Genomic DNA, 25,825 nt, shown 5'->3' on the forward strand with positions numbered 1-25,825 from the left:
CACAGTACATGGACTTTCTCTTTTTTAGAACTGTTGTTCTAAAGGAGACAGTAAATAAATAATGTTTCTTTCTCAGTGTCTAGCAGTTTCTATGGAACTCAGTGGCATGAAATTCATCCTCAGTACTGGACTAAGTTCCAGGTTTGGGAATGGCTACAACATCTCCTTGATACCAACCAGCTGGATGCCAACTGCATACCTTTCCAGGAATTTGACATCAATGGTGAACATCTGTGTAGCATGAGCTTGCAAGAATTCATCCAGGCAGCTGGGACAGCAGGACAACTCCTATACTCCAACCTCCAGCATCTAAAATGGAATGGTAAATATGCATTAATATATGGACAGACAACACAATTCTTTTAGTTTTGGATTGATCAAAGGTCATTTATGTTCCTCAGGTTTACACTCATTGAAGCTCTGGGGGATACAACAGCTCTCTGGGAATGGAGCTTCACTGATGTAGAGCTCCTAAGATATACAAGACTGAAACCCCTTGCTATCCAAATCTGCAGCTTTACAAAGTTTTCCTGGGTTCTCTAGGACATTTGCCAATTTGGGAAAAGACCCTGAAAGAGGAGGGGGCATTTTAACAACCCCAGTGCTGTTCTTTGTTAGCAGAGTAGCCCACCTTCTTATACTGAGGAAAGGAGCTCTGTATCCCATTAATGCTCACAGGATTTGAGTTTGCCCAACAATGAGGAATTCATTGAAACATGTTTGCTGCTCAGTGTCCTGCTAGTGCACCTCTGCCACTAACTGGAAATCTTACTATTTGGAAATTTATCACAACGATATGTACCAAGTCAGTAACAGGTTATCAGATATAGGAGAGTAGGTTAAACATAAATCTTTTGATAATGCTCACTAAAAGTAATTTAAAATAACTACAGATATGCTCAACTATACCTGAATTACATAAAACACCGCAAAAATGTAAAATGCTTTGTTATATCACGCCCACTTAGTTTCAGGTTGTCCATATGTTGTTCTTTGTATGATGTACTTTTATTTATATATTTCTATATCCCAAGTCTGCAAAGGGAATATTTTTTCTGAGGCCCATGTAGGCAAGAAGTCAACTCACTCTATTGCATAAAAAGAGACAAAGAAAGGTAAATGACAGACTCTTCCATCCATGCTTCCATCTGATCTTTCTCATGTCCAGCAAATCCCTCCTTGAATATTAGACAGGAGACTGCAGTGTGGGGGAGACTGTCTGTCATGTCATATCTTCTTCAAAGTAGCCTTCTATCTCAACTATATTAGTTCCTGTGGAGAGATGTATCTTCATTTCTTGTCATGTATTATTATAACTCTCTTCCACCATTTGATTTCTTTCAGGTCAGTGTGGAAGTGATATGTACCAATCACATAATGTCATTGTTAAAACAGAACAAACAGGTCAGTAATAACAATAGCGAGGTGCTGGGGAGCTCAGTTTTACCTTGGGTGGCATCTGCTTCTCTTAAGCACAGAAAATATCTGTCTTTCATAAAAGAGTATGTTAAACAATGTAGACGGAACTAAACCTGAATTTTCTAGAGTACTGGTAAATCCTTTCCATTGTATTGTGGAGGACTCACATGGGACTGGTTTGCAAAGGGTCACTTGAGTTTGGGGACCTGTACAATGTCTTCTCCACCCTCCTCCAGATTCTCCAGCTTGCAGTGGCTACCCACAAGAGTTGTGCCAATGACTGTATTTTGCCTTACTGCAGGTTCTGGGGGGAAATAAAAGGTATTTTGGGGTCAACCCAAACTAGACAATTTTCACAATAAGTATCTCTTTAATTTTCAACCACTGTTCAGTGGATGAAAATTAAAGAGAATTTTTTTTTTAAAATAATTAAAAAAATAATTGTTTTAAAGAAATCTGTTTTAAATGAAACAAAATGTTTGTTTCAATTTTGAATGCTTGTAAAATTATTTAAAAGAAACTCAGAAATTTCAAAGCAAAAAGTCTTTTGAATAGAAATCTTAAAACATTTCATTAAGATGTTTTCATCATTTCCCCACCAAAATTCAGTAAAATTGAACCAGGTTTGTGAAATATCAGGATAGCTGACAAAAATACACACAACTAACTTGATTCACTCCTAGGGCTTGGTTTCATTAACAATACAATCCAGCCCATGTCATCTGCTTGGACATTTTCAAGGTTTCTTTTCAAAAGTGTCTTGGCTGATACCTGACATCACAATACATAGCCACTCCCAACTCCCATACGTGTGGGTGTCTTAATGACCCACCATCAAACACATACAATTTTTTGACAAAATTAACACCTACACATAGTATGAGGTATTACAGGCATTGGCAGCCTTATTAAACCACTTAGCCTATTACCTTCCATTGCAGAATGGAATATAGTTAAGGACAGAGTTGAAGGAGGACCTACTGCTGGAGAGAAAGGAGCTAGAGTTGAGGGGTGCTTTAAACATTAGTGGATATGGTTCAAACACCAGCTTCAGTTTTTGTCTGGGATCTGGCAGGGTGCAGGTGTCCTGCAGAAGAACTAGGTTGTGCCTTTCAGGAAGGGTAATCCTGATAGCTTGCTCCTTGTGACAAGACAGAAATGATACTGAAGGAAGCTTGGCAGGTCCCACTAAATCAGTGAAGATTACTGGGATGTGGGTCCTAGAAAAGGTAGAAGTGAGAGGAAAAATAATTCCCTCCTCCTATGCTCCAGCTTGATAAGATTTGTTTTCAGAGACAACATTAGGTAGATCAGGTGTCTAAACAAGAAGAGGGTGTATACTATTACAAGAACATGGGTGTAGGATGCCTAAACATGTACCTATTAATTGCATACCTGCTAAATTCCTAGGTCATAAATGTTCATTCAGCCAAACCTGATGACTTAGCCAATAGTTCATTTTTAACTTTAATTGCATTTATACATTTCTGGTAAAACCCAAACTTGAATGTTATGCTTTATCACCTTTGCTTTAGAGCTAGAACGAAGATTACACTTAACATGTCTGACCTCAAAATCTGTAATATAAAAAGCCTAATGCCACCAGTGCTAATAAAACAAATTGAATATGTACAGGTTTTGACTATATCACTATAACACTCAATTAAATTGTGCTTGTGTTGTAACGAGTAATGTGCCTCTAAGGGTAACTTTAAAATTCTTTTCTAGTTTTGTGTTTTGTGTTCTGTGCCCATAAAGATGTCATTTAGCAACAGGCCCTCAGTCTGTGCCCATGCAGACTCCACAACAGAATGTAATGATATAAAATGGGTCTTATGTTAAAAAGAAATCAAATGTTTGGGTCTTACATAAAACAATCAAAATCTCTTTGTGTCTCTTTATATATCATTAAATCCAGTGGGGGCTTCTGGGCACAGAGAATAATAAACCCCCCATACTGTCTGATTTTACTAGAATCCCAAATATGTGAAAATACAATAATTAAATAATAAAAAAGCATTGTATCTGCTGGGCTAGATTAGGCAGGAGGATGAGCTAGTTTAGAAAACACAATTGAGTTACTAGATAAGAGGCTATAAGACAAGAAAGCCCAAACAAAATAACTTAACCTGTTTGCCAATAGGTCAACCTCCCCGTTATCACATAGTTGAAAATAAGAGTCTGCTTTGTACCCTCTTCAATGTTCTCTTCCTAGACTCTTCTGTCACATAAACCTCATTCATTCAGTCTTTCAGTGTCTCATTGTTATTCACCTCATCTCTTGAAACCTTTCTTTTAATGAAACAGTTTCCCTTTTGGTCTCTTATCTTCAGATCCATCATTAATGGCATTCTGGAAAGAAGAGAATTATCTATATGACAGTGGCTATGGTGGTACCATAGGTAATTGACATAACTCTTCAAGCATTTCTGAGATGTTTTTATTGGTGCAAGAGGATGTCGTTCTAAATTTCTTCTTTTTGATCCCCAGATTTATTGGATAATAAAACTTACTGCCGTGCACAGATTTCTGCAACGAGTCTTAGTCAACAGTCAATTGGTAAGGAGTTCTTAATTCTCTTGCTCTTAATTCTCTTGCACAAATCCTTGAGTTACCAATCAATACAAGCCTTTGTGGTCATCTGTTGAAGGACTTTTGAATAATTTTGAAACAAACAATACCAATGTTGAGGGCTCTTTGAGTTACTCTTTCTACCAGAGAGTGTTTTACAGAAATCTTTTCTTTGATCTCTGTCAAGAAGAAGAAGAACAAATAATCTGCAACTTCAGGGGTCCCTTCACATAACTTGCAAAGGGGACTGGCTCAAAATGGAAGTTAGTGTTAGAGAGACAAGATGTTCATCTCCTGTCACAAACTGTTGTGTGGTGCAAAGATATGACTGTTGTGTTCCTTTTTGGTAGTGTCTACACTCCAGCTTTTAGTAAAGCGGTTTGCATGAAACACATAAAGCAGATTCAGCATTGCCTTATGCTTCATTTTTGCTTGATAATCCAACACAGAGGAGCCAGAGAGCAAGCATGAAGCTACCTCATGAATTGTGTGATAGCAGGGGGTGTTTAAAGGCATGCTGGGACAAGTCAGAAGCTTATACTGTAGTATCTACAGTGTGTCATTTATGTCTCTAGTGTGCCATTCCATCTCTTCTAAGGATACTGTGTACCTCCAGAGTAATAGGGATATACTTTGCCTTTTTATAGAAGACTAGATAGTGGCACGGTGCATGGACGCATCTGAGCATGGCTGGGATGCTTTGGAAATGGTGGTTTAGTGGCTGGTATGGGAAGACAGTGAGGAACGTGAAGAGGAAGACATGATGGATTAGTCAGGAGGTTGTAGAAGAATTAGTGAGAGATGGGAAAGAGCCAGAAGAGAAGGAAGGAACAAGAAAGAGGAGAAGAAAATGAGGTTGGCAGGAAGGAAGTCTTCTTGACAGAACAGCATTTAGGAGGGAAAAGAGAAAGATAAGGAAGAAATATTATGACTTCAGTCCTCTCCCCAGGTGCTCCTGCATCTCCCCACAAAGCTTTATGCTGCATCTGACTCAGTTCATTTGTCCAGTGGCCCCTGATCCTTAATCCACCTGACACCCTTTAAGATACAGTAACTCTGTGTGTGTGAGCGCATGCATATTTGGTGCAGCCCGGGTTTATATGTACAGCAAGGCTTGCCAAGGTGATGTAATACTTTAAACAAATGCACTCAGCAATAAATGGAAAGGAGGGGGAAAAAAATTTGCTTTTTATCTTGCCACCACCCATTCTCATAAAATGTCTGCCAGCTCCTCAGATCTCCCTGACAGTACTGAGAGCCTGTCAAATTTCTTGGCTTGGTGTGCTTATCTGTTGACTTGTTGAGCCTAGAGCTAGGGTGGCACGCCAAGGGCACTGCCTGTTGCAAAAACTAAATTTCTATATCCCGTAAAGAAGTGGCTCATTCCTGAATCATATGCAAATAATCTGAAATCTTTTGTCACAGGTGTTGCAAGGCAGCTTTGTTGAAACTGCTTCATAATTCTTTTCAACTGTCAAGCCTCAGCCTTCTAATGTTGCATGCTTGGAACAAGTCTCCATGTAAGAGTTGAGGCAGAATGGGACGCTGTTTACACAGGTGAAATGAGGAATAAATCATTGACTAGGTGGAAGGCAACTCCATTTCAAAGAATAAATCTCCAGTTAAATGGAAAATAGCAAAGCAATTTCCAAGCTAAATGAGGCTTTCAAAATGGTGTTTCAAGTCAAGCTATAAGAATAGTAGGACAATATACCCAGGGCAATTGTAGAATAATCTTCATCAGAAATTATCAAGAAAAAAAATAAATAGGCATTCTGTCTGATCTAGGAATGGTGATTCCTGAATACTTGGAGGCCCCTTTCAACCTTGTGATTCTGTGATAACCATTTAATACTTCTTTGAGAGCTTCTGTGGGAGTTTGGACACAGACAACAAAATCATTGGCTAATTTCTTTGTGGGTTAATTTCTAGCTCAGTAAATGTCTTGCTCTTTGAAAGGCAAAATAGACATGTAAAGATGTGCTCAGAGTTTATCGCGGCTCTGTGTCACAACCATGTTATGTCAGACTAAAAGAACAAGTAAGGACTATCTTCTCTGACTTGTACAGTCTGCACTTCTGAGTTTGTGCTTCCAGGTGGCCATTGAGCACAGTAAGCTTGTGAAATGTTTTGCACCTATTTTTTCACATGCAATTATTGCAGTTGTGTGTGCAAACAAGGCACATTTTAATGCAAATATATATTTACTATAAATGGTTTGCACATACAAATCCTCAATTTCCATACACAATGATGGTAATTATGAATGCATAATAGCTGGAAAATATAGGTGTGCTTCCAAAACTTTACTAATAAAATTTGGGCACTAAACATCCTAAAACAAATAGGGACAGGACTTATAATTGGTAATATGGTACGTTTTGACAGTTCTTAAATTAATTAAGATAAACCAATTCTGCTAGATTTCAGTAAGAGATTTCAATTTTGCTTTCTCGGAGAATGGGAATGTTAAATACATAGATTTCTATATAGGTGATAAGTGATAAACAATTTAACTTCTTAGTTTCTGAAGAACATCTTGAGCTAGAGATCCTATTCTAGCTAAGCTGGTTACAGGTGATAATATTCCACCGATAAGAGTAATAGGAACAATACATATGTCTAGCTGCCCAAAACTCTGAACAACTTGGCCTGAGTATTAAGACTACTTTTCTTTTTAAAATTTTCTTAGCAACAATGCCTTGCAAGATCATTATGTTTTTAGGCAAGTGGATATACTGTACATTAACACTAGTACATACATTTCACATTAGATCATCCCTATAACAATTAAAGAGTCCCCTAAGTTACATGCTACAGCAAAGCCTGGGATATAATGAGACAATTTATGAATTCCTTTTATAGACCTGATCCTCTTTCTTTTCATTCTGACACATACGTTAGGTACAAGGGACACTAGTTGAGGGATTTGTTAATCTAATTTATGTTTACACAGCCATCTCAGTATTCATTCTTTATTTATCAATGGTCTCTTTGTACAACTGGCTGATTAAAATGTAACTCACAAAACAAAAGCATCGCCTTGTTTCTTGCATTAGTTTAACTTCTAAAAAGTGATTGTCTTCAAAACAGGGACATATTTTTGTGGTTTTCTTTATTTTAACATGCAAGTCAATGGAAATTGCTTAACCAAATTTACAAGAACAACTTAATTTTCATTCTTTGCAGAGTCCTCTGATGGAAAAAAAACACAAGATCATCCTCCAAAGTCCCATGGGAAGAAGCACAGTAAGTTAGCTTCTTATGGTAAAAGTATTGGTTTGACTAAAAGATGATGGAGACAGTTCAAGCTTAGTTTAAGTTTTGAAAGAAAAAGGAAGCCAGAAGGGAAAAAAATCCAGTTTCAGAATAAACGGATCAAGTGGAGCTTAATATACACCTGCTGAGGAGCTGATAAAGTATTTCTTTCTAGCGCTGCTTATGTATCTTGGCACGGCTTAGTCCAAGACAGAGTGAAGAGGTACTAAATAAAGTTATAATCAGTGAAACTATTTCAGCATAACAGGATCAGATATTAGTTGATAGTGTCCTGTTTTATACTGTGACTCATGGGTTGGAAAGATTGAAAAGATTAGTTGGCAAGTAGGAGTTCAGTTACTAGTTACAGCTGATAAATTTCATTCTCATAATGCTGAGGGTTTGTCCCTCCATTAGAGAATAGTTTAAAATCTAAAGGGTATGTCTACATGTTCATTAATGTGCAGTAGTTACTGTACATTTAATTTAGTATTTGTATAATCAAGAACTAAATAAACATGCAGTAACTGCAGTTACTGCACAGTAGCACTGGTGAACACCTTTTTAAGCTAGGGACAGACATTACACATAAACCAGTTTAAGTAATCAGAAACTGGTTTCAACTTTCAACGGAAAATAATTTCAATGCACATAAACCAGTTTCAAAATGGCTGAAACTGGTTTAAGATAAACCTGGTTGAATGTAGTAAGGGACTTAACTGGTTTGGGTCAAACCAGTTTATGCAATGTCTGTCCTAGAACACTTCCTGGTTCAAGTTAAATCAGTCTCCCAGCATCCCAGATGCTTTGCAGCCCTGGGCTGGGCTGTGTTCTCTGCTCCAGAGAACAGGGATGGCCCCACGCCCCTGCTCCCTAGCTCAAGCTCTGGCAGAGGGGTCTGCCTGGCTTCCCCCTTTCTCCCACCCCACCTTGCTGCTCATTGTTCAAGCAGGGTTCTCCCCCTTCCCTCCCTTCCATCTCCCACAGCATGGACCCCAGCCCCACAAACCCTAGGCATGTGGTATGTTAGCTAATGCTTAGAGGTGTGTGTGTGTGTGTGTGTGTGTGTGTCTCCAATTTCACTGGGACAGGCAGACAGAACAGTGTCTACTTAAGGCTTTTTGGAGCCAATCAACAGGTCTACTGGTAATGTCCCTCTGTTCATTCCTTGGAAAAAGCTGTTTAAGAAGAGCTTGAACTAATGAGAGGAGCTTTTGTTTTGTTGATGGGCTGATAAATGCTGTGTTATCAGCTCTCTGCTGGCTCCCTTGCCTGTCAGGTTTGCAGACAGTATGAAGAAGCAGTGAGAGGGAGATTGAAAATCTCAGTATTATCAACAGATACGTGCACTGCACAAACATCCCTTTGCCTCAGAGTGCTAGGCAGGGGCTGAGTTCTGTCAACACTCCTGCCCCTTGAGCAGCGAGCGGAAGGAGAAGCCTGGGATGGTACAGGCAGGATGGGGGCTTAAACCTCTCCTTTATCAGAGCATCCTGCCAGGGCCTGGCCACACCCCCTCTGCTCAGCACTGTGGAAGGGAAGGGAAGGGAGGGCTGCTCTAGCACCCCCTGGCTTCTAGCCTGAGCCACTGCAGGCATGTGCTTGCGTTTCTTCAGTCCAGAGGGAAAGTCTGTGCAGCTGCAAATTGCAAACTAATTCAATCTAGGCAGGTTAGACTAACCAATCAATTCAGGCTCAGGATTTTTGAATGTCTGTCTCTAGCCTTAGAGACCCTACTGTGCAGTAGCCTAGTAATACTGTGCAGTAGTGTATTAGCACTGTTTGTGCTGTGACATCCTACTGCGCAGTATTATTCAGCTACTGCACAGTTAGTGTCTTGTCTAGGTGCTCCCAAAGTTATTATGAAGATTTCAAGAAAAGCTGTTCCCAAAATTGTGAAAATATTTTCACACATCTTAGCAAATGATGCCAGAGAATAGTCTGCCTTCTAGTAGAAGAGACCTGCACAGCAATCTGGGGAAATCATTAAAAGTGCTTTGCTTCCTGAATGGATCCTCTCCCTTTGAATTTAAATGGTAAAAGCTATAGGGAGCATAGGACATAGGGCCAGAAAGTTACTGAGTTCAATCTCACAATGTGGTGGCCTTGTTGATGAACTTATCAAGGTCCGTCTTAATACTAGCTAGTGTTTTGCCTCGAGGATTATTGGAAATCTTTTCTAGAACCCAACTACATTGTTTAGAAATGTTCTTTTAATTTCCATCTTAAATATATTCATGGTCAGCCCATTCATTCTTCTGCCAACATTGACTTTTAGTTTAAATAGTTCTCCCTCCATGTATTTATAAACAGCAATCACACAGCTTTCATTTTCTAAGCCAGGGGACTGCAACATTTTTAGTGGGGACCCAGAATGACCAGCTTAGGTCAGAAATAGGCAGGCAGTAGGACCCAACCATTGCTACCACTTCTTGCTGCCTGGCTGCAGTGTAGTGCATCACAGAGAGAGCTCCCTTCCACCCGAGCCCATGCTGTCTACCTGTGGCACAGCCCAGGGGGAACTCCTTCTCCACCAAGCTCCTGGCATCCAGCTGTAGTGCAGTATGAGCAGAACCCACCACCTCTGAATGCTGCCAAAACCATGGCTCCACAGACCAGATCCAAAGACTCCATGGTCCACATCCAGGCCATGTGTCATAGGTTGTTGACCCTTGTTCTAAGCTAAAAAATCCCATCCTATCAGGGGGGTGCTTGGGATCACTACAGCCTTGTCAGAGTCTGTGACAGTGGGCCCTGAAGCCAGCCTAGGTGTGGCTTCTAGAACGGGGCAGGGGAACGGGACCTTGGCTCCTTTCCACTCCTTCCCACTCTTGAAACCCTGGCTTTTCAGTCCTTGAGATTCCCTAGTTTTCCATGGCTGTGACCCAAGGAGCTAATGTCCAGCTCAGCTCTGGAGATACTATTTAAGTCCTGTTGATATTGAAGTTCTCTCTTGTCTTGTCATGCGTGTAGGTAGCTCTGACACTTAGTAGGGATCCTATTAATGTTTCTTTCCCCATGTACTAGCTTTATAAGTAAACTGAGGAATGCAGCTTTATTATAACATGAGGACAGTTAACACAGAATTATTACAATAAAAGTCATACTCCATCACAACATCATTCTGCCCCCAAAATAAAACTGAAGGAATAATAGATTTTTCAATGCAACAGCTTACTTGAAGATTCAGGAAAATAATGATTTATGTTGAAATAATTATTTTAAATTGAATTTTTAGTGAAAAAAAATATTTAATTTGGGGTTAATCTGAAATGTTTCATGTGACCTGAGCAACAAAAGGAAATGTTGAAAAGTTGCATTTCAAAACTGTTGAACTAAAACACTTCAGCATTTTGAACTTAGAATGATTTTTGGTATTTCCCATTTCATCCCTATACTCTCTGAGCTGTATCTTTCCGGAGGCTCAATCCCTTTATGGGCTTCCTGCTTATTCCTAGTAGTCTTGTTGAGGTAGTTATTCATCTGGTTAGTTTGGGGCTCTTCATTAAAAGTTATTTTATTTGCCTTGCTTGGGGCAAAATAAGAAAATGTTTTGATTTAGAGAGATCCAAAGCTTTCTCCATTTTCAGGTCTTAGGCTTCACTTAGTTCCCTCAATTTGTTAAAGTTTACTTTTTTAAACCAAAACCCTTTGTTCCAGACCTATGTTTGTTTATCCTTCCATTTAATTTAAATGGAATCAACTCATGCAGGGGCGACGTGTAGGGGGTGCACGTGGGTGCATGTGCAACCCCTGAACATGGCGGTGCACCCGCTACAAAATGGCACCACTGATACTGTCAGCAATGCCTGTGGGCAGTCGCTGCTTGCCATCCCATAGCTGACACTGCCAGTGGCATCTGTGGGAGGTCCGGGATCTCCACTGGCCGCTGCTGCTGCTGGCACCAGCAGGTGGTCTCTGACCCTTGGTCAGCACTCACCACCCCCCACTCTGCTGCTGACAGCACCGGAGGTGTCTGTGGGAGCTCCCCTGCTTACTGCCACTGCGCTCCCACCGCTTCCACTGCCCCACCATGCTCCCGCCGTTGCTGTGCCCTCCCAGGTCCTGGGGGCATAAGTCATTCATGAACTCATGTTCATTTGATTCAAAGTTATTTCCAAGAACAAACTCTTCTATAATGCCGTCACTGTTTAATAGAATTGGAAACTGTGCATATATGCCAAAAATGCCACTGCTACTTATTTTGCTGGAAAACTGTCATGTAGATGCACAAGATGAAACTGAATACCATTGTATGTGACTAATAATATTATAAAGATCTTTAAGTATAGCCAGATTCAACTCCTAACTTCTCCTGCTACTCTAGTCAAACCTTTTTTACGATCCTTTACTGAAATGACTTGGACCAAACCAACAATGTTCTGTGTGTGCTAGCTTCTTATTTCTTTTAAAGTTTTTCACATTGTTAATGTATAATGCTGTCCCACTACCTTTACTTTTACTTGTATTTTATGAAGTGTCCCCACCTTTAAATACAAATAGTCCAGTTGTGGTTGCTATTCCACCCTGTTTCTGTTCTCCTTATAGCAGCTGGTTTCATGCCATTACAACAGAGCAGTGACATGAAGTTAAAGGCACTGCAAGCATGAGGGTTAAACAAGGTATCCTTTGGATAGGAATAATGCAAGCACTGAGCTTTGTAGAATGAAACAAAACCTTGTAGAAATTTTAGCTCTCTATGTTGCATCCATTGCTGATTTGGAGCTGTATCTTGCTGCAGTTTTATTGAGTTACTCAAATCAATGTAGAGCCATTCTAAAAATAACTTAAATCTGAGAAACTTCAAGATTATTTTCCCATGTGTCTCATATACAATTTATATTGCAGTTATGAGGAATGGTTAGATTGTACATTTATGTATAGAACTGTCACATTTTGTAAATACATAGCTATTTAATGAAATACAATGTCTTCGGTATTTTTGGTTGGTCATGTTTTTCTTTGTTCCTCAATCTTGTTTCAGATCCTCGAGGGACTCACCTTTGGGAATTTATCCGAGATATTCTTCTAAATCCTGAAAAAAACCCAGGTTTAATAAAGTGGGAAGACCGGTCTGAAGGTGTCTTCCGGTTCTTAAAATCTGAAGCCGTGGCTCAGCTATGGGGAAAGAAGAAAAATAATAGCAGCATGACTTATGAGAAACTCAGCCGGGCTATGAGGTAGTATGAGCTGAGAAAACATCATTTACAACCTTTGATTAGTTAAAGAGATATTGAATCAATTTGTGATCTTGTTAATTTATAAAATTGAACCAAAAGTAGTAGTTGCTTGCTACATTACAAGAGGGTTACATTACATTTCTTTCTTTATTGATATGTGAAAGACTTACACAAACAGTAAGTGAGACTGACGGACTGACTGTAGGCAGAGCTGAGTATACACAAAAGATGAAGCATATCTCTGTGCAGACACTGAAGTCATATACCTCCCTAAACCTGGAAAGCTTAAATTGGACCTTAACAGGGCAAGAATATTATTGCTTACTTCAAATGTTCAAAACCAAGAGTTAGGTCACCCAAAATTGTTAGACTAACTTACAAGGAAATCATGAGAGACTTAAAAAAAAAGAATATATGTGTTTTTTTTTTATTTCCTGTTTGGTTATCATAATTTTTTCCATATCCTTGAGGACTGGGAACTTCTTTTAGTTTTAATATAAACTGAGATTCTAAGTTGGGAACAGTACTTCAAAAGCTGACACTTCTGGAAAAAAACACCACTGTGACACCCATGATAAAATCACACAAGTTGGCAGCAGTGCACAAGGAGAAAGATGCCTAATTTTACCCAAGGGCTGTCAAAAACAAAAAATCAACAACATAAACTAAAAGAAAAAAGGATCTTTTCTTCCTCTATAATCTCTTTCAGATACAATCTTGTGTGTTACTTTTAGCAAAGGTAAAGAAAATATTGTTGATAGCAGCAGGATATCTTAGGGCATGTCTTGCTCTCTTGCTGTGCCAGGCAAAGGCATGCTTAAGCATGCCACATTGCTCCATGCACTATATCTCCTGAACTTTAAGTGCCTAGGCTAATTAATTCAGTGAAAGGAGGAGAAAAGTATCCTGCCCAGAGCACTACAAGTGCTCTAAGTACCTACCGTGCTTCTGGTTCACTGTGGGCACATCTATGCATGTGCTTTAATGCACAGTAGCCTATTTTACTGCACATTAAAGTTTCATGTAAAAATCTATGTGATTATGCTGATGTGCAGTAAAATAGGCTACTATGCAGTAAGCATCACTTAAAAACCATGCACATTTGTTACTGAGGATTAAGGCAGCCTAATGAGCATTTCTTTAGTACCTCACACTGGAGGTATTAAATTTAATGTGCATTAGAAAAAGCACCTTAATGCATGTGTAGACCTGCCCTGAGGTGACTTATGAATATAATGGCTAAGTACAGACTGTCGAAAAACCTGAGGTTGAATTAATTCAATCTTCACAGATTAGTCTAAGCTGCATAGCTTGAACTAAAAAGCAAGTGAACAAATATTCACTTTTGATTCCAGAGATACAGCCACATGCCTGGAGCGGCCCAGGCCAGAAGCCAGGGGGTGCTAGGGCATACCTCCCTGCTTGGCTGGAATAGACAGCTTGGGCCCAGATTAGCCCTCCCACTCTGTGAAGAGAGGTGCAAAGCATCTTGGGATGCTGGGGGACTGTAAGTTAACTTGAATCTGGAGGGAAACTGGGACAGAAGTTCAGTAAACCAATTTAACTTAAATCAGTTAAGTTTGATACAACAGCCATCCAGGTTTATCTTGAACCACTTTGGCCATTTGGAAAATGGTTTCTGTGCATTGACCCTTTGTTGTATTACAGATTTGAACCACTTTCTAATCCATTATACCAGTTTCTTTGCAATTTCTGTCCCTAGCCAATAGGTGGAATAGAATCTGGCCCATCATTGACAGTGTCCCTTTAAAACTATCCAGAGCACTAAGGTATGGCATCAAATTTACTCCCATTCTTTTTTTTCCTTTTAATAGATACTATTATAAAAGAGAAATCTTGGAGCGTGTGGATGGCCGAAGATTAGTGTATAAATTTGGAAAGAATGCCCGTGGCTGGAGAGAAAATGAAAATTAACGATATCAACTAATACAACAGTTAAAACATCTGTATGTAAATATTTCAAAGACTGTTTTGTTTTATTTATATACCAAAATGAGGGAAAATTCTACATTTAATAGAAAGAAGGAACACTATCATTATTCATGTTAAAATTATTTGAAGTATGTCCTGTATGGGGAAAAAAAGTACACAGTTTTCTGTGAATTATAATAACATTATAGGATTGTGATTACTTTTCCCTTCTTGCAAAGTTTTTTTAAAGTGCAGGAATAATGTGATTTATGACAATGCTGTGAGCCATGCACATTAAAGGGAGGGGAAAATCACAGGGCATTATACACTTTTTATGAGCAAAGGAATTCAGAAGAAGGCCGCCTGATTTCTGCACATGAGAAAAATATTTCCAATGTTATTTAGCTCTCTGTAAAGACTTACATGTGATTTGGATCGTGTCTCTCAAGTGTGGCATGTCTGTGGAACATGGGGTATGATACAGATGCATGCATGCATGTACCTGGAAGATACCTGCCTCATACAGTTATCTCACAACAGTTGTACGCTCTGCTGTGAATTTTGCACTCAAGATATGAACTGTGCATAGATAAAATAGTAAGCCTCTCTGAGCCATGTGATTTTGTTCTGTAATTAACTGGGTTTTAACTTCTGTTGGCCAATAACATTTATTCCATCACTGTTATGATTTTCTTAGTTGCAACACTCTGCTGGCTTCAAGTTGCTTCAGTTAATTTGTGTGATGGCCTTATCCTTGGCTTCACCTGGCAGTAACTGAAGCTGGGTACAGAGACACTATTAGCTGTTTATGAGTGTTTCTTTGGAGAACCCATGCAAACCCCGGATTCGTATCTTTTCCTATCTGTCTTTAACCACTTTCGGGTGATTGAAAGAGGGAACATGTCATATTGAATAAAGGCCATAAGAAAGAGATTCTGTTCTAACTCCCAAATTTACTTAAGAGGGCCAAGTGTTCAGTTTTTATCTAGGATCAGATACATCAAAGGTAACAAGATCCAAGTAGAAATGGAGAAGGTGTGTTTTCCAATAACATTTTAAAACATTCAAGATAAAAGAAGCAGGTGATGAGCTAAACAAGCACTTGAGGTGTGCTCTTAGAAAGAATGCAGACAAGATCATTTGGTGTGGAATAAATTAGAGGAGAGCATCCCAAATTTCCCGAGTCAAATGCCCTGTGCTCCAATTCCCTTGGGCTCCAGCTGGTAGGCCAAGGCTCCCATGAGAAAATGCATTAAGAAATCCACAGAGAAATACAAAGCCCCTTTGCACGTACATTGTGAGTTCTCCTTGTTCACCCCCGTAGTAGTCATATCATGCAGAGAGTGAATGTGGTCCATTATTTCTCTAGGTATATCTCTGGTGATTCTGAGGCCATGTTCAGAAAGCAAGCTCCACTGACTCTCTCTACTGCTCTGAATACATCTTGTGCCAAAAATTGTCAGGTTGTCATTATTTTGCACATGTCCATGGACACTGTCAGGATTTCAGTCTTTGCTCCCATGAGTATCCCTGGGCATGCCTGACATAGTTCTAATAGCCACCACAACTTTTTCTTGGCATGTAGCATGTGAGCAGGACTGAATGAGTGGGCCAAGCTTATTTCTTGGCAGTAGTCTTGGGATGGCTGCAGAAGTGGGATAGACATATCCTTGCCTGCTGTTAGTTAAAATTTCTCTGCAGTGAATCAAAACTTTCAAAATGTGGGGGACTAAAGGAAAGGAAGGCAGTGGTACAGTAGGTCAGTTAGATGGTCGGGGAGTGTGAGTCTAGGGGCCAATTCAAGAAGGTGATGAGGGAAGTGAAAAAGAGATCATTTCCAGTCAACATAGTTTAGAGATGGGGAGTTTATAAAATCTTATCAGTGATGAAAGCATGCCAAAATGGTCACTGCGAAAGAAACACTCCAACACCAATGGCCATATAGATGCAAGAACTTCTGGAACAAAAGCAGGAAAATATTAAATGGTTAAATGTGTCCAGCCAATATCTTCCTCCACAGGAATCCACGGTATTTGAATCCAAACTGGCTTGAAATCAAGTTAGAGTTCACAAAGAGGTATGAGTGCAACCAATTTCTGCTTTGAAAGGAAGAATGTTGTAAAAGAGTATAGAGATGAAACCAAGAGATAAGGAAGACTCAATATAAAAGCCATCAAATGTGCTTAGCAACTCTTTGCATACAAAAACAAGCTCCCAGTTTGTTACCTATGCACGTAGCACATGTCAAAAAACACCACCTGCTACATAGCATGTGCCAGGGCTGTCACCATGATTTATCCATACGTGACAATTTTTACTTTTTCATAAGCTGGGTTGGGAGATCTTGGCTTTATTTACAAACTGAGTCATGAGACTTCAGGATTCAAAAGAAACTTTTTCTTAGGACATACCTTTCATTTTCAGCCTGAATGTTTTTTCTAGCACTGAGTGTTTGGTTTTGCTCAGTTCATTCATGTCTTCTGTTTTTAAGTTTGACAAGTAGCATTCCATCCTTTTTCTCCTCACATGTAGTCTCTGTAACTAATAACTACAGGGCTACTATCACAGGGCTACTACTACCCTGGTACCTTTTAGTTGGTCCCAGAAACCCTCAGCATCACAGGAAGCTCTCCACTTCATGCTGTTTGCCTTCTGGCAATTTCTTTAGATAAAGCATACTTAGGAGACAGCTTCATCCTATTAAAGTAAATGAGAAAATTACTATGGACTTGTAGAGGGCTCAGATTTCACTTTTGCTCCTTCTGGGGAGGCAGTAGGTGCGTGGTAGCAATACTGCTATTGTACTCTGTCTCAGGTTAAAACACATCTCACAGCAGCTGATTGTAATAATGTTTCGGACTTATGTTTCTTCTCAACAAACTTCATGGGATATAAAAATGAGCTTGTAATATACTTCTGTTACCCCCCCATTATTTTCAGCAGCTAAACCTATTTGGAAATTCTTTGGGATTCTTTACCACAAAGCATGTGAATTACTATTGTAAATGAATTTATTTTATAAAGCTGAACTTCACTTGGCAAAAACTTGTATAGTAAAGAATTGTATTTGAGAGAATGATTTATCTTACAGTTCCTTCGCAGGCATATTTATCAATAGGTGAGGATCAGGAAAGCAAATATTGTCCATTATTTTTAAACTTTTCAGAGTGGGAATTTATAATTTGACTGTATAGCTTAAATGGGAACCAGCTGGCATTTACTTTGCCTTACAAATATGTTATCTTTTGCCTAAAACAGATAAAGTGGATTATCTAAAATTGTAATTCTTGCCAAGTACAACTGCAGCCAGGCAAAGGTGAACCTTTTTTCCAGTTCTAACCAAAGGGAGATAATGAAGATATTAATGTTTACGTAAATTGCTATTTAAATGAAAAGCATTTCTGATTGCTCTTGTATTTTGTATTTCAAAGTCTGAGCAGTCACATTTTAGATGTCTATTTTAAGTTAGCAGTTGCTGAACTGCTAACACCCTATGTATATAATTGTATTGTACCATAATTTTTCATATATACAAAGTCTTGATAGGAAAAATATCATACTATGTTTGTATAGCTGCCTGCAAATCAAATGTCAAAGGTGTTGTAAGCATAAAGCTGTATTTTGTGTATGTTATCACAGCAAGTTTCTTAAAGAAACATCCTGAAAACTGTACATCCTGAAAACTGTACATATGTTGGTAAACTGGAAATACATTACAGTGCTTAGCTCTCTTCATCTTTCTGTTTTCAGCAACTTGCTTAATACCAGCTTCCCTTTTATCCCACCTCATTGTACAAAATGTGGAAAAACACAGTATGTGTTCAGGTATTTTGGTGTTTCTATTACTAATCTCAGAATAAAAAACATATGGAACACAAAGGTAGTTTTAAATGGTTTTTATTTTTACATATATTGTATAAATTCAAATAAACAGTTCCTGAGATGAGTCAGCGTATCAATGTACTTCTACATTTTTATACCTTAACAACAAAGGTTTAAAGGTAATTTTAAAAGTTTCAGTAGCAGTGAGAAAATGATGTAATCACCACAAAATCCAGTAAGTGAAATGTAGAAAGATGGTTCCCCATTTACAACTGATCATCATAGGCTTCTTAAATTGTGGCTTTTACTTCATAGGGAAAGGATCATGGGAGCATTGCTGCTCTTCTGAAAAAAGTCACTTGGTAATATTGGATTGCCTTGCCTCAAGTCTAACAGCTGAATATTACTGAGGCCTCAGTTCAACTGTGTTTATCTTTAGTGATGTGCCTAAATCTAGGGCATTTTAGGATGAGGTTAAGTACTAAAAATGAGATTACTCAAAAATATGTGCTTAATTCTGAGAATGTGATTCAGTAAGTCAAGAACATATTAAATACTTTCCTCCTATGATTTTTTCTATTGACTGCTGAAGTTGCTGCAGAAGTATCATATGTGCCTGAATAGGAGAGGGCCTCAGCTGAGAGAATATAAAGAAAAGGAGAGGTAGTTTACAAAATAATCTTTCTCTCGGTGGCCCACGCTATGGGTGTTGAATATAGTCAAAGTGGGCCAGATTCTTATCCTACAGCACAGAGGCCCTGATCCTGAAACCATGTAACCATGTTCTTATCTTTAAGCAAGTGAATAATTCTTACTGGGAGTGTTGAGGCTGGACATTTACTGCAGAGTTGACTAATTAACTGCAGTAGATGTCTCAGCATCTAAACATGAGCCCCTATTAGGGTGCGTGAAATGAATAAAATCTGGAGCAGGCTAGTACTTGTATTTACTAGCCTGCTCCAGAGTTTTTTCATGCGCAGCAGTGTATGTATAGATGCTGACCGCTGATCCTTCAGTGCCGGGGCTGCCTGCCAGCTATCCCACGCTGAAGCATCCTCATGCACCTGGGGGCAGGCCCTCCAGCACACTGAGTCCAGTTGGAGCAGCCTGGGCTGGCAGGCTGACTCCCAAGCCACCTACACGCTGGGCCTGCTGTGACCCAGCTCGTAGGTGGGTCTCGGCACACATGCAGAATCATGCCTGGGAGCTTCCTTGGAGCAAAATAAACTGTGGGGCATAAAGCTCCACAATTTACTGCTATCCCCTAATAGCACATGTAGACACTCCCAGTGAAAACAAAAGTAAGCATGAATGTAGAAGTGTTTCTATATTGCTCAATTATAGTGCCAGGAAGGGCTACATTGGAACATGTGTGTTTGCCCCATGTGTACTCCCTCCTGTATTAGAGGTACTATTGTTAGAAGTTTTTCTCAGCCAGATTGGCTGACCTGCTTGACAGAGCTTTAAATTAAGATTGCTGAAGGACAGGTGGACAACCATCGGAGCAAGGCCAGGAAGTGACAAGCACATAATCAGCAGGTCAGGAAATACAATCAAATTTATTCTGACCCGAGCCCAAGGACAGAACTCTCCTAAGTGCATAAAGAAGCCTAGGGCTTCTAATAGCAGGCTTAGCTGCCTGTATACAAATGCTGGGAGCATGGGGAACAAACAGGAGGGACTGGCCCTTCTGCTAAGCAATAACAACTATGATCTCATAGGGATAATGGAAACCTAGTGGGACTCCACTTGGTGGGACCATAGGTATAGATGGCTATACCTGGACAGGAGGGATCGTGTTGGGAGGAAGAGCAGGGGTGTAGCTCTCTATGTCAAGGAGCCGTATGCTTCCCTACTAGCCGACATTGGCACCCCAGGAGGGCGACTCAAAACCCTCTGGGTTAGAATACAGGGAAAATGTGGTGAAGGGGATATTACTGTAAGAGTCTATTACAGACAACTTAACTACTAGAAAGAGCTTGACCATGAATTCTCTAGGGAACTAACAGAGACGGCACACTCTCAGTGCATGGTTGTCATGGGTGATTTCAACTACCCTGACATCTCATATGAAAAGCATTCAGTCAAATCTGATCAGTCATGCAGCTTCCTTACATGCATTGAGGAGCTCTATCTGGCTCAAGAATTCCGTGGGCTGACAAGAGATGAGGCACTGCTGGATCTGGTTCTGGCCAAAGGGGATGATCTAGTGAGTGACCTGAGGATTGAAGGGAAGCTTGATGACAGCGATCATGAGTTGATCACTTTCTCTATCCATTGCAAAGCTGGGAAATCAGTCAGCAATGCAGAAATCCTCAACTGTAGGAAAGCTGACTTTTACAAGCTCAGGAGGTTGGTTGTCAAGGCCCTGAAAGATCATGAATTGACAGGGAAGGGAGTCCAAGATGAGTGGTTGCTCCTTAAGTATGCGATCCTAAAAGCATAAGAGAAGTCCATTCTGGCCTGTAGGAAATGTAGTAAAAGGGCTGGGAGACCCTCTTGGCTCAATAGGGAACTAATGGACCTACTTAATCTTAAAAGAGAAGCCCATAAGGGTTGGAAGACAGGAAACACCACTAAGGAGGATTATGCATCACTGCCCCGAATCTGTAGGGAGCAGACCAGAAAAGCCAAGGCTGATACCGAGCTCAGATTGGCTATAGGAATCAAGAACAATAAAAAGTCCTTTTTCAGATATGTGGGAAGTCAGAAGAAAAATAATCTCAACATTGGACCCCTGCTGAACCAAATGGGGCAGCTGACAACCAACACCCAGGGAAAAGCTAATCTCCTCGTCATTACTTTGCATTTGTTTTTCTCCACCCTAAGGGGATCACCCTGCCTAACAGGACACAGGATTACAAGGGTACAGGTAACCATGCACTTACATTTGGTGATGGCCTTGTGAGGGAACACCTTGAGAGGCTGGGCATCAATAAGGTAGCAGGCCCAGACGCAATGCACCCAACAGTGCTAAAAGAGTTGGCTGACTTTGTAGCATGGCCAATGACAAGGATATTTGAGAACTCGTGGTGCTTGGGAGTGGTTCCTGAAGATTGGAAGAAGGCCAATGTGGTGCCTATCTTCAAGAAAGGAAGGAAGGAAGAACTAAAGGTCAGTCAGTTTGACCTCAATCCCTGGAAAGTTCTTAGTAAAAAATTATTAAAGAATCCATCAACAACAGGCTAACAGAAGGCATCATTCTGAGAGACGGCCAACATGGCTTCATTATGGGTAGGTCATGCCTGACCAACCTCATTTCCTTCTAGGACCAGGTGTGATGCATCACCTGGACAGGGGAGCAGAGGTTGATGTCATTTACTTGGATTTCAAAAAAGCCTTTGACTTGGTCTCCCATGGTGTCCTCATGGCAAAATTGAGGAACTGCAGCCTTGACAACCTTATGGTTCAATGGCTGGGGAACTGGCTCCATGATTGGACCCAGAGAGTGATAGTTGATGGAACCGTGTCAACATGGTGCATGGTGACAAGCGGCATCCCCCCAGGTTCAGTACTTGGACCAATACTCTTTAATATATTCATAAAAGATCTGGATTCAGGTGTCAGAAGCAGACTGGCTAAGTTTGCAGATGACACTAAATTATGGGGAAGCACAGTCATACTAAAGGATAGGCTGTGGATTCAGGCTGACCTAGACAGGCCTGCAAGGTGGGCAGATCAAAACGTGATGACTTTTAACATAGAGAAATGCAAGGTACTCTACCTCAGGAGAAAGAAGCCACATCATACCTATAGGCTCAGCAGTGCCACGCTCACTAGCACTACAACCGAAAGAGACATGGGGGTCATGATTGACCACAAGATGAACACGAGCCACCAATGTGATGTCGCAACCGGCAAAGCAAATAAAACCCTAGCTTGCATCCACTGATGTATCTCAAGCAAGATCCAAGATGTCATCCTCCCACTTTATTTGGCCTTGGTGAGGCCACAGCTGGAGTGCTGCATCCAGTTCTGGGCTCCACACTTTAAAAAAGTACGTGGAGAAGCTTGAGAGAGTCCAGAGGAGAGCTATGCGCATGATCAGAGGGCAAGAGAGCAGGCCTTATGAGGAGAGGCTGAGAGGCATGGGACTCTTCAGCTTGGAGAAGTGTAGGCTCAGGGGGACTTAGTGCCAGCCTATAAGTATATCAGGGATGTGTATCAGGATCTCAGAGAACATCTGCCCACCAGGGCACCCCAAAGGAAGACAAGGTCAAATGGTCACAAACTGCTGGAAGAGCATTTTAGACTGGACATAAGGAAAAACTTCTTTAGTGTCTGAGTCTCCAGAGTGGAATAGACTCCCCCCAGAAGTGGTGCAAGCACCTAATCTGGACATGTTCATGAAGCGTTTGGATGATTATTTTTGCTGTGGTCATCTGACCCCAAATGACTTCCTGCCCTTTGGGCAGGGAGCTGGACCCATGGATCTTGCAAGGTCCCTTCCAACCCTAATGTCTATGAAATCTATTAAATCATAGTGCAGTAGTCAGCAAGCTCAGCCTCTGGAATCTTGTAATGTTCTTACAAAAATTCTTCAAACTGATGGTCAAAACAATGCCCACATCAGCATGTTAACAAGAAATGTTTATTGTGGAGAGTTTAGTCACAATATTCATCTTTTTATTATTATTTTAAATTGAGGTTTGTATATGGTTAAAAAGGATGATACAAAATCCTGAATTTATGTGAAGCAGAAGACCTTTAATGGAGGGGTCCTGTTTTACATCAGCTACTATCTAATCTTACAATCTTCTCAATAGCTCTTGCTATCTCTTCCTCAATATTTACTTTCTTATAGTCAACTACCTGGGTTCCAATATGTATTAACCAGACAGCAAAGTACTGGAGGAGATTGAACAATTAATCAAATCAGAGCTCTTTGAACAGAGCTATGTTGAAATCTAGTGATGATATTTGCAATAAAGTTAGAGGCACACAAACAATGCTATTTATAATCTTCCCATTGCTATTTGGTTGTATGATCCAGCAAAATTAACCTTTATAACTGCAAATAAAAAGAGAACAAGAAAACAAACACAATGTGCTTTGGCATCCTGCATTGTCAATGGATGGAAATCTTGTGATTGTGTGCCCTGCAAAAACGATTAAACTAAAATTATTCAAAAAGTTGTGTATGCTGAGGAAAACCTTTTCCTTTTAATTTTGAGATGTCCAATTTTTTACTGTTGACGGTGTTTTTTACAGATTTTACCAATTCCATTTTATTTTAGCAGAGTTGTGTAGAGATGGATATACACTACTTACTTGACTATAAGATGAGTTTTTTTCCCCAGTCAATGTGGGAGAAAAGCCCCTCATCTTATACTTGCATACAAGGAAACCTTACAAAATACAGTAGACAGCTACTGCTCTTCTGGATCATGGCATATGTGTGAGGCACGCCTGATGAATCTGCTTGTACAGTGTCCTGAGACCATCACACCAAGACCTTTGATATGGACACCTAGGCAAGGGTATGGAGGAATGGAGGTGGCCCAAGACATACCAAACCCCTTTAGGCCATTGAGACAAAATCCGAAGGCCAGACCAAGGCCAGACATTTAGTGCCTTGATGGTTGTAACTTCTGCCAGAGAGCAACAGATAAGAACTGCTGTTGATTGCCTAAAACCTCAGCAAGCGTGCATTTCTGTCAGGGTGATTTGCCTTAGCTTTTCTTTAATCAAGGAGTACTTATAATGCGGTGGGAGGTAGGGTTTTGAGGTGTCCTATACTCACCTTACTCCGGACATTGCAATATTGTGATATTTTATAGGAACTACCTCATCATAAGTAGCTCCACTACATTCCACCAGGCCCCCCAGTCAGATACAGCTTACAGTCATACCCAGAACCAAAATAAATTGTCTATCATTAAAATTCAGTCAAAAGCAGCACGTACTCAGTAATGGAAGCCAACTATAAAATTGACTAAATGAAGCCAACACTGAACATGACTATAAAACACATATGGAGCAAACATACCACATTTTTTATTTTTAAGGAAAATTTTTCATGTCCTAGTTCAAATTAGCCAAATCAGGTCCAAATTAGTTCAAATCATTCAGGAACCATATGTGGCTATCCTACTGGCAAGTATCCTCCATTCCACCCTGAGGCTTTAGGTACTTCCAAATTCTTTTGCAGGCATCCTACGTACAAGCTCAAGCCTGGAGTCTTGTAGTTCAAATGCCCCTGCATTTCGCTTGCCTTCATCTGTATGGCCACAGAATCAAGCTGGGGGGGAGTCTCCCATTTCCATAAAGTCACTGTGTAGCCCAGATCCTCCCACTGGAAGCTGACCAGTGGGAAGCTAACTATGAGGCTCTCATAGGGAGTCCTGTCTGCAAGCAGCCAAGGGTGCAACCCGTCACTACACAGTGCCATTTAATTGCACTACTTCAGTCAGTGTATTTCACCTGCCAGTGCTAAGTAAGTATGCCACATTTTTTTTAAGTAAAATTTTTCATGTTCCAAGCCAACTCGGCCAAATCAATTTCAAATCCGTGAGTCATTCAAGAACCATATGTGGCCCTACTATCAGCAAGCATCCTCCACCCCAGCCTGGGGCTTCAGATACTTTCAAATCACTTGGCAGGCATCTTATGCGTAGGCCCAACCTTGAAGATTTGGGGTTCGGATGCCCCTGGGTTTCGCTTCCCCTCAGCTGTATGGTCACAGGAGCAAGATTGGAAGGAGTCTCTCATTTCCATAAAGTCAGTGTACAGCCAAGATCTTCCCACTGGAAGTGAAAGTGGGAGGCTAACTACATGTTACCTTGGTCATGGTACTACCCCTGCCAAAAAAGTGGTTTTCCCTTGCAACTAGGAAAACTGCCTTAGTGCTCATGGTATTTCCCTTGCCAGATAAGTATGCTGCATGGATAAGTTAGTATAACCCATCTGAATAAAATATATAATGATGTCCATTGCACTCAGTTCCTCTCTGCACTTTTTCAAGTCATGGTGAGCCACTATACTAACTATATTTCAACTTCCTTTTCATTCTCACAGCTGAGCTGCATATTTCTTTCCCATTTCCAATGATTTCTGTTTTTTAACCAGTCTTAAATATCTGCTAAACATCACCAAAAAGGAACCCAAACAGCTTACCCAGAATCCTCATCAACCCCTCTCTCAGCCTGTCACATGTGAGCAGTGTGACCCTGGCCTCAGTGAGATGGGGCCAGACCATGTTGTCCTGCACCAAATTTTCACATAAATTTTTGGAGGATCCGGGACTCATTAGAAGAAAACCAAATTTCAATCATGAGTGGGGGCTAATTAGCACATGGATCCTTTGTGGGGGCAGTACACATGCATACTGAGCAATACTGAGCTGTAGGATCACTATGGCTTGAAATGCTGTTGTCTTTTCATAGGCAAGCGAGTTGGGAGCCATGCTTCCTTAAGGCACAGTCACCCTTCCTGGGCTCCCATCTCGCAACAGGGTCTTGAGTAGGGTCTGCCAGGCAGGGCTGAAGGGCTGCACAAGAGGGCATGTAGAACAGGGTTGCTCAGGTGACCTGAAGGGCTACACATGGGCCAACCATTGTAAGAGTGACAACATGAGCAAGTTGTTCAGAGAGGGGCTAGTGGCTGAGTTCAGCCCAGCGTGAGGCATAAGGCCAGTGTCCACA

General features: G+C 40.5%; 1 protein-coding gene across 1 annotated transcript in view; it reads left to right on the forward strand.

Annotated features, from left to right (window-relative positions):
- EHF (ETS homologous factor) overlaps positions 1-15,226 on the forward strand; it is a 43,345-nt gene extending 28,119 nt beyond the window's left edge. Inside the window, exons 3-9 of the mRNA XM_019552330.1 lie at positions 77-322; positions 1,345-1,404; positions 3,753-3,821; positions 3,910-3,978; positions 7,180-7,239; positions 12,233-12,428; positions 14,264-15,226. Of these exons, the coding sequence (XP_019407875.1) occupies positions 77-322; positions 1,345-1,404; positions 3,753-3,821; positions 3,910-3,978; positions 7,180-7,239; positions 12,233-12,428; positions 14,264-14,363 (800 nt within the window). The 3' untranslated portion in view covers positions 14,364-15,226. The remainder of the gene's footprint in view (positions 1-76; positions 323-1,344; positions 1,405-3,752; positions 3,822-3,909; positions 3,979-7,179; positions 7,240-12,232; positions 12,429-14,263) is intronic.
- The last annotated feature ends 10,599 nt before the right edge of the window (positions 15,227-25,825 follow it).

Source organism: Crocodylus porosus, unplaced genomic scaffold (genome assembly GCF_001723895.1).
Source record: "Crocodylus porosus isolate Cpor-Errol unplaced genomic scaffold, CroPor_comp1, whole genome shotgun sequence".
Lineage (NCBI taxonomy): Eukaryota > Metazoa > Chordata > Crocodylia > Crocodylidae > Crocodylus > Crocodylus porosus.